Genomic DNA, 9,459 nt, shown 5'->3' with positions numbered 1-9,459 from the left:
TCTGGTATTGGCGATGAGTGCTGCCTTTTGCCGATCAAAAGTCAGTCCTAGTCATCAGAGATAGAAAACGGCCGGAAACGTCGACGCTCTGTAAGCAGGGAAGTTAAAGAGACTCGACATTCTATAGATCTATAATCCACTATTACATGGTGCATCTTAAAAACATACTGGAGATACCCTGTGAATATATAATGCTTTAACATTATAATTTCGGTATAGTATCAGAATATCTTGTAACAAAAGAAGGAACTATCTCTAAAAATACAGTTATATATTCACGTTAAAGGTAAAATGTTTAGATGCATTTCAGATTTCCGGATCTTAAGTATCCTACATATAGGAGTTACGTACCGGATTGTAATTTCTAGTACTTCTCTTAGTAAATATAATTAAGTAAATCGTGATAATTAAATATCACGAACGCGGTTTTAAAGTATGGGTGTATTTAATTAAGATAAAAAGAAAAATAAACATCAATTTATGTGTTGATCTCTCTGTATTTCAATGTACATTAGATTGTCTGAACAATAATCTATTCTCCATCTTCTATTTTCCATATGTACAATTATTCATACAAACCACGCCCGCAGTACGATGATAAAAATTGTTGTGATTATAAAAAAAATATGTCATCAGAAATATCTTGTGCCCTCTTCCACCAACCTACTTAACTCCGCTGCCGAATAACCTAAAACCTGCTTCAAATCGCATACAAACTTATATACGAATCGTTTCCCGTGCACCTTTGAAATCATATCTCCATCGTAATAGTAACGCAACGCACGACTCAATTTTTCGTAATTCATTGATGGTTTGTTTTTACGCGCTCCCCAAAGTTGCGCTACCGCTTCCGGTTGATTTAACTTGAACTCCCCCTCAGTCCCGACCCATTGAATAGCACCTCTGTGCTCGCGATCTGTTAACAACTCCAACAAGAACTGCCATAATTGTATTTGACCACTGTTAACCGAACGACTCGATGTCGCTATAGTGATTGGTGTGGAATCGATGTTTTCTAAAGGAACGCTAACTACTCGCGCTTGTTGATTCACTACTGGTCGCGGTTTTGTTGCCTTTTGGTTGCGAATTTTTATGGTTTTATCCACATTATTTTCCGTGGGTGACGATGGTGGATCCTTCTGAACGACAGCTGCAAAATTGCGGAATGAATTAAATATTCGATCATGATTCGATACCATTAGATCACAAATTTTTATGCAAATTGCATAAATTTTGCATAATTTTTCATACTGAGAATATAATTTAAATAGTAAAACTTCAGTAGAAAATTATTTTACCTACCAAGTATTATAGAAAGCACTATATTTTGGATATTTTATATATTTTTCCACATTATATACATTCTGCACAATTTTGCACATTTAATTTTCTTTTAAATATAAATACATAAAAATCTGCATTCTAGATATCACTTTTTTTAGTAAGTATACATACCAACAAATTTGCACTTTCGAAGTAATTCTAAATGAGTCCAGAATACTTCCCCTGGGTCAAGAGGCACTTTAGCTTGGAATTCTTCCAGGGTGAGATTATACAATTGTTGACCTGTGATGTTCCAATCTGCTAATCTCACTGAGGCCAAATTAAATTGCCTAACTGCCCATTGAAGCCAGTGCTTGACATGTGTCTGTGTCCATTCTTTTGGATCAGCTGGAATTTTTAACCGTTCCTGTATAATATATACAAGTGTATAGTCACCATATAAATTGAAAGTAAGTTCGACGTTTAATTTTCAACAAATTATACCTGTTCTTTTTTGTATTGTGGATCAACCATCCATCTTATAACATTTCGTTTGCTATCTTCATTTACTGGTGTGGATGCTAAGTAGTGAAAAACATATGTATTAAAGAAATCTCTACTGGTAATTTATAAATTTTCTCTATATACCATTGTTTTCTGCTAGTTCTATGTAATCCTCTGCAGGTTTCAAAACATCCACTATATTTATTCTCCTTTGTGTTGCTTTTATCTGAACATTTACTTGAACCAATCCCTCTCCTTGCACGCACTGATCAACCAAGTTCTTATGGCTTTCTAGCTGAAGAAATAAATATAAGTGTAAGCAAATATGTTACCAAATTCATTGAACTGCTTAATCACACTGATTACCATTTGTGCATCTTGGAGCCAAAAAGAATAATCTGTTAACTCTACTCCAAGTCTTTGTTCTAATAAATTTCTCAAGGTAGAGAGAGGCTCTCTGATATCCATATGTTGCATTAGAACACCTTCATTGCAATCCTCTCCATTTGCAGAGCCTTCCAACGCAAAGCTTGGTTCCACTTCTAAATCAGAACTTTCTTGTTGTAACTGAGCCATTATATCATCTTCCTGTGACAATATAGCTTCTGGTTCCATTTTAATTCGTTTTATCATAGCATAATCAGAATCGTCATCTGTGTCGAAACTGTGCAAAATAAACAAATTTTAATTTTCTATGATAAATATTGTAAACATTTCTATAATGATATTATAAACATACATTTATACTGACGTTTTTGAAACAATTTGCTTTTATTTTAATTACAATCAGATTGTTACAAAAAGAAACTGTAAAAAAACACTTGTTTATTGCAACAAATGCAATACGTTTTGTAAAACTTAGTAAGAAATTTGAAAAAAACTAACCTCTTATCAGAACTTTTATGTCTGCTTTCCAGATCCATCACAACGAAACAAAGCTGTTGAAACTCCGTTAGATAAATATTAGATAATTTTTATCTTTACAAAATAATGATGATTTCTCTTACAAGGTTACAGACATTTTGTAACAGGTGTATGATCATAAACTACGAATTACTTCAGCGTCCACTCAAATTTAGAAGCAATTTTCCTATAGATTGCGCTGCAGTAAAGTACTGTAGCGGACTTCAGAGTTACTCTACGCCAATTTCAGGACAAGGAAGAACACCAGAGAAAATTTTCTCTTTGACCGTACTAATTTCAAGTTAAAGAAGCTCCCAACTTTATCAACCGAAGAAGAAAACTGAGTTATCAAAACTATCAATGATAATACTTTGTAATATTTATACTTTACTACCTATTATTTTATCATACTGTACATATATTTCAATTATTCTATTTTTTTAGCAACGTAATCCTGTTTGTAAATAATTAGTTAGAGACGAGAATTTAAAGTATCCAGACATGTCAAATACATAGTGAAATTTGATTGGAATCTATTTTAAAGTTCAGTTTAGTGTTAAAGTTTTAAATAAATAAGTCCAGCTTTTCGTGATAAAATAAAGTTTTATTGTGTTATAAGAATTATTAAATTGTTAGAATTAACTGTCGAGATGCACAAATTGATAACCCCGATGTGATCGAAATTGTCTTTGAGATTGGTATGGCAGTACTTCTTTGGCCTGAAGTCGGTGTACAGTAGCTCTGAAATTCGCTACAGTACAACCTCACTGCGTTGCGAACTAGCATCAGGATTATACATTTGGTCAAATTTCATTTCATTTACTCACAGTTGATGAGAGCAATTTAAAAATATAATATTTATTTAAATCTTATAGATACTTATACTATATAGAGACATATAGCTCTTACATTATTAGACATTAATCATTAACCCCTTGCCCTACGATTTAAATTCTAACTGCGCGTGCTGTAACCATCGGCAGGGTCAGTCAGATGTCGAACTATTTCATGGTCTGGCTGAGCGTTCGAAGTTGTACAAGGTGCAACTAATTTTATGTTGCAATATGTTTGATAATAATTATTACCAATTGATCATTGAACAAGATTTTTAAGGGTATCTTTCTAATATTTTTCAAGAAAATATATCTGCACATCCGAATGCGGCCAAGAAAAAAAAATGTTTGTCGCATGTAGTTCGAAAGACGTACCACAATTCTAATTCGTGTTTCGTATGTTTGCGCTGAAAGACGTACCCACAAGTCTAGCTCGACGTTGTAGTTTAAGGGGTTAATCTGATGTTAAGACTGCATGTAATATACTATTCTAATTTGCATTTCTTCCATCTAAGTAACAATAAATATTTAATTAGTTTATATTTATTAAATCTTACCCTTGACATACCAAGAACGATTCAATAAAAGATTACAATGATTGGCAGTGATTCTCTTCGCTTATAAAATTCAATTTGTCCAAAATGTGTCAACAATAACGAGCAAACTATTGTTTTCAACAACAAAAAAGTATAAATTAACGTAATAAAACGAAAAATATGATGTATACGTAAGAAATATTTTCTAGAATTTTCTATTTTTATCAGAAATTTTAGAACTATTTGTATACAATTTAACACGTTGAATGCCACACCAGTTTTATAAAGGTTGGTCCTGGCGCCACGGTAAATTTTTTATTATGCGATACATATAAATTTGTAATATTATCTACAAGAAATATGTTACGGTGTACAATCTTCATTAATGAATTTATCTCATTGAGGTCACCGGTAACCCCCATGACGCTGTAATGCAATTTCGCTCGATTCACTTATTTTTTTGCGCTTATCAATTATTTCATATTGTTTCTTCGCGTTGCTAAATAATTGTTCTATGTTGCTACGTTCCAGGACCTACCATAAACCATTAAACCATCAAGGCTCTTAATTGCCATCAAACATCTTTCAAGTAGAAACGTTCCTTAGGGTTATTGTTCATTAAGGTAAAACACGGAAAAAGCAGGTTTTTCTCATGTTCGACAGCCACTGGTGGGAGGTGCACATATTAGATCTATATTTCATATATAAATAAAACTATTTTTCTATGTTTTATACTGCATTGATTTCGTCACACCACTGTAGTAATGATGGTAATAATAAAAAGTTTATAACTATTGACATTTGTTCAAATTATATATTTCTACTAATCTTGGTGCGTCGAATATTTGGTGACCCCCACGGCCAAGTCGAATGCCGATCACCAGTGACTCTCATGGCATTCAACGTGTTAATAAAATAATTAATGTATGTTACACACATTCATTTTACAAATACAGTAGTGGTTCGCTAACTGTTCACGGATCGAAATCTTATACCAATTATTCAGAGAAATATTTTACAAAATATCCCTTATATACATATTTATTTATTTATGTGTATATATATATATATATAGGTCCATTCCACGAAATTCGATATATGAATTGGAGGGTAATGGTCACTTAACGAAACAAAATTCCGGCCAGTTAACGTAACACTACTGTAACAGTCTTTAAATACGTACCTATATAAATCGTGGAGTTACATTTCATTGTGATGTTTAGTTACACATTTATCATTAATGACTCTAGAAATAAATTTGCGGCTCTGGTAGAATTAAATTGCTATTTGCTTAACTAATGCTTTGAATGAAAGACTTTTTGTTTCATCTACTAAACATAGAACAGATTGCCCAGAAAAGTTTACTATATCCGCCATGGCGCCACATTCTAATAACTTTTGTGCGACTAGCATATGATTATTTTCAAGAGCATGGAAGAATGGCGTTCTTCCTGAGCGATGATCCTTCAGATTTACTTCTGCTCCCATTTCTACTAAAGCATTAATTCCATCTAAATTGCCTTTTAATGCGCAATAATGCAATGGAGCCATTCCTTAAAACATACACAATTAGAGATCTTTTTATTTTTTATTTTTGGATATGCCTTACCTGTTGAATCCTCTCTATTTAGCAGTTTAGGTTCTGTTACATAACTCAAAAGATATGATAAAAATGGTGATGATTGTTTGCAGGCTAAAAGTACTGCAGAGTCATGAACAAGTTCTGATAAAATTGGTTTTGCTCCAGCTTCTAATAACAATTTCACTATGTCTTTAGATGCTTCATTTATAATTGCTAATTCCAAACTTGTCTAAAAAAATATTATATGTATATTATTATATTTGTATACTAATTGTGTTAATGAGTACATATGGATTTACCCTTCCATCTTCTGTTAATACATCAATACTAGTTTTTGAAGCTTCTAAAATTAACAGTAATCTTTGCACTTCGTTTAATTGGTCATTCACCACAGCTCGATGTATATTCAACATCCCATTATCATCATAATGCTGCATTTCATTATAGTCTCTTTCTATTTGTATAGCAACTTTTTTACATAAGGAATGAGGTGTTGACAATACTTCCTTCACTCTGTTCACATCAGTATTATTATTAAAAAGTTCATTAAAGCAATTATCAAAGTCTAGTGTATTTTGTAAAGGTATTGTATTCTGTATACACATGGGGAACAAATCTATGTCGTTGATATTATTATTAACTTTAGGTTTGCACTGTATTTCCTTTTCTGTTTGCGTGTGTACTTCTTGCATAACAGGAGGAAAAGTAACAGTGGAACATTCTGTTTGCTTTATTCTTTCTACGGTAGGTATATTTTCTTTCACTAATACAAAACTTTCACTATCAAGAAGTCCAAATACATCAGTTTGAATTTGAGAATCATGAACTGTTCTTAATATTTCAGGTGGAATAATTGGGACTTGCTTTGCTATACCTATTCCACATTCTGCAAGGGCATGCAAAGCTTTAGCTCGAAGTTGATCATCTTTTACACTAATTAGTGCTTCTTTAATTACATTTAAACACTCTGATAATTTTCCATTTTCCTCATTGTCTTCAGTTTCTTCAGCTTTTATTTTATTCTGATTCTTATTTTTACAAAACTTTGGCTTATTTCCTATCTCAATAAATATACCTTGAGTATTCTTATCAACATTTTTGTTATTTACAAGTACTGAAGTACAATTTTTCTCTTGTGTATTATTATAATATTGGCCTATAGTTGTATTTTTTTCACATAGAATCATAACATCATCCTTATCATCATCATTTTTATTATTATCAAGTATTTTTGGTATAGAATTTGCTGGTTTTTTTAAAATACTTGTAAGTTTTTGAATTTCACTACTATTTGGACTACAAGAATTACTATTTGATAGAATAATCTTTTTTGCAGAATGATTCCATCCACCCAAATTAGAATGTTGTTTTCTTTTCTTTGTTTTTTCAGGAGGTACAGTGATTTTATTGGTACTAACTTTAGTTGGAGAGATTTTTAACTTCTCACATCTTACTACTGGAAACTTTGATTTTGCTAATTGAATTATTGAGTTTCTATTATTTGATATATTTGTTTTTCTTGAAACATCATTATTTTCATTTCCTCTACTTTTCTCATTATTTTTGACAATACATTCCTCTGTATTCTTTTGTTTATTTACTAATACTATATTATTCTTTCCTGGTTCTGTATTTTTTTCTGCAACACCTGGAATATTTTGAAAAATATTCCTATTCTCATTTAATAGTAACAATTTGTTACTTTGATCCATTTTATTCACTTTAGCCAAGACATAGTGCTTTTGAACTACGTTCTTGCTTTTATTTTGAGTTACAGGCACTTTATATTTGACAGATGCCGATAATTCACTACAAGAAACAGGCTTTACAACAAACTGTGTATGTGGTTTTGTGTAGCAAGATGATCCTGTAGTAGATTTCTGTGCTTCTGCATGTAACTGAGATCCTAATGGTTTTAATAATGCACTAATATTATTTTGTGAAGTGACAGAAAAAGTGGTACCATTATTTTTTACATAATTTCTACCTTGCTGGACCTTAGTAATCTTTGGGATATTTAGTAAATTCTTCTGAGTCAAAATTTGTACTTTAACTTCTCCCAGATCTTTGCCATCTTTTGTTTTTATCCTCAATTTCTTTATACCATTAGTAGACAGCGCCTTTTTATTCTTAATTCCACTCACATTACTTTGCACTTCTGTATTAGTAATAGTAATCCTTCCGCGATCTTTAAATACTGAACTACATTTAGACAAGTTGACCGTACTTGGAAATTTGTGTGGCAAGGTGAATTCCCGCTTGCATTCTATTATTGGGATATTAATACTGGCCTCTTTACGGTATCTTTTTGAAGTTGATGAAAGCAGAGGATCCATTTAAATGTAACTCTATCGGCAGAATTTCGAGGAGTTGTGGAATTCCACGTGGTGAAATAAGAAAATTATTGTAAAGCTGTTCGTATCACACATCGAATTATGTGACACATAACCTGCATACACGTAAATGGTAAAATATTATTTAACCTTGTTTAGCTATACGATCGTTTATGTAATGGAAAAATTATTTCCTACCACTAGGATCAATCTTCAGTCAAAAAAATCGATGGTATTTGGTTTTAAAAATATGCAACATCCGCTTTATACAAAACGGGACATCCCTCCATCGAGATTTACTGCCATCTATTTTGTGAAAACTGCGTTTATGTTTAAGCCCAGGAAAAAATCATCTGTTGACCTACTTTTTCCAATCATTTCTAATTATTGCGATTCTTCCTCAAACAAAATATGTATATAATTACCGAGCATAATATTTTCTGAGAAAAGTAGATAGATAAAATTAAGGTTTTAAGTAGTTTTAGGTCTCGCAATTAAATTCATATAAAGGTGCAATAATGGGGATGTAAAATAATGAATAAATTTAGTTAATCGAAGCTTCTAATTGAACGCATGCCTTTAATAGCTTTCATAAATAATTGTGTTACTTTTGTTTATTAATAACTTAAGAGCGTATTATAAAATAATTACATTTACATTCGTTCGTCTATAGTGTCTATAGGGATTATGTGAGGTAACTATTGGTATTACTGACAACAAATTTTACTATTTCATTGTATTTACTATACTCCATTCAACAAATCGAGACAGGTGAGATAAATAAAACCCCATGACTAAAATCTTACGATAGAAATAGAACTACATTCATAAACTGCAGATGTTATAGAAAACTGCTTTTCCGAATATTAATTTCTCAGATAGTAAATTGACCATTGAATCAAAGTATGCGTATTATTTTCTCTTTGATATCACATTTATTATATTATGAATAATTATAACAGAGATAAGTAGGGTTACATGTACAGGATGTTCTCAAAATTATGGTACAACTAGAAAGATTACTCCTTCGTGAGAAAAAGATTGGAAAATATGGAACAAAATTCTCTGGTGGGCGGTTAAGAGAGTATAAGTCAGAAAACTATGGACAAAACAGTATAACTCAACTTATGCTATTTTTGCCGCCAACATATTGTATCTTTGATATACAGTGACATGTAAAAATTTTCGGTCTGTATATTATTAGAATCTCAGATATAAAGCGGAAAGTAAATGAAATTAATTTGTACTATTAGAATCACAAGTAAAAGACAACAATACAGAATATATTATAGTGTAGTTATTACTTATCGTGTTTTGATCAAAATTTATTTTACCCACTCACTAAAGAATTGGTTAGAACAAATTTCTGTTTCCGAAGAAATGGAATTAAATCGCAAAAACATTTATACAACAGGCTACAACTTGCAACTTCTAAATTCACTAATACTATTAGTAACTTATTTTGCGAGATGACCCAGGTTGCTAAACGCTCTAGCAAGTTGTGC

At 31.6% G+C, this 9,459-nt stretch overlaps 2 protein-coding genes across 5 annotated transcripts; both read right to left on the bottom strand.

The window, feature by feature from the left end:
* Positions 1-477: 477 nt before the first annotated feature.
* On the bottom strand, positions 478-2,690 carry LOC117236535 (DNA-binding protein Ets97D). Its single transcript, XM_033499584.1, has 6 exons — positions 2,653-2,690; positions 2,134-2,431; positions 1,912-2,062; positions 1,768-1,844; positions 1,456-1,690; positions 478-1,150 (listed from the first exon to the last, which is right to left on the bottom strand). Exons 1-6 carry the CDS (start codon positions 2,688-2,690, stop codon positions 633-635), a joined length of 1,317 nt encoding a protein of 438 aa, XP_033355475.1. The 3' UTR covers positions 478-632.
* A 402-nt stretch (positions 2,691-3,092) lies between these two features.
* On the bottom strand, positions 3,093-8,241 carry LOC117236532 (MATH and LRR domain-containing protein PFE0570w-like). 4 transcript variants are annotated; one of them, XM_033499581.1, is made up of 5 exons: positions 7,609-8,161; positions 5,921-7,527; positions 5,649-5,850; positions 5,223-5,592; positions 3,093-4,167 (listed from the first exon to the last, which is right to left on the bottom strand). In XM_033499581.1, the coding sequence occupies exons 1-4, from the start codon at positions 7,955-7,957 to the stop codon at positions 5,315-5,317; spliced, it is 2,436 nt and encodes an 811-aa protein (XP_033355472.1). In that variant the 5' UTR covers positions 7,958-8,161; the 3' UTR covers positions 3,093-4,167; positions 5,223-5,314. The 4 variants fall into 4 exon arrangements, with proteins under 4 accessions (XP_033355472.1, XP_033355469.1, XP_033355471.1 ...); XM_033499579.1 differs by having other exon boundaries at positions 3,094-4,167; positions 5,921-8,070; positions 8,153-8,241; XM_033499578.1 differs by having other exon boundaries at positions 5,921-8,161.
* Positions 8,242-9,459: the final 1,218 nt, after the last annotated feature.

Source organism: Bombus vosnesenskii, unplaced genomic scaffold, assembly GCF_011952255.1.
Source record: "Bombus vosnesenskii isolate JDL3184/JDL3185 unplaced genomic scaffold, Bvos_JDL3184-5_v1.1 scf7180000013349, whole genome shotgun sequence".
NCBI classification, from domain to species: Eukaryota; Metazoa; Arthropoda; class Insecta; order Hymenoptera; family Apidae; genus Bombus; species Bombus vosnesenskii.
This window is presented reverse-complemented; position numbering and strand designations above follow the sequence as displayed.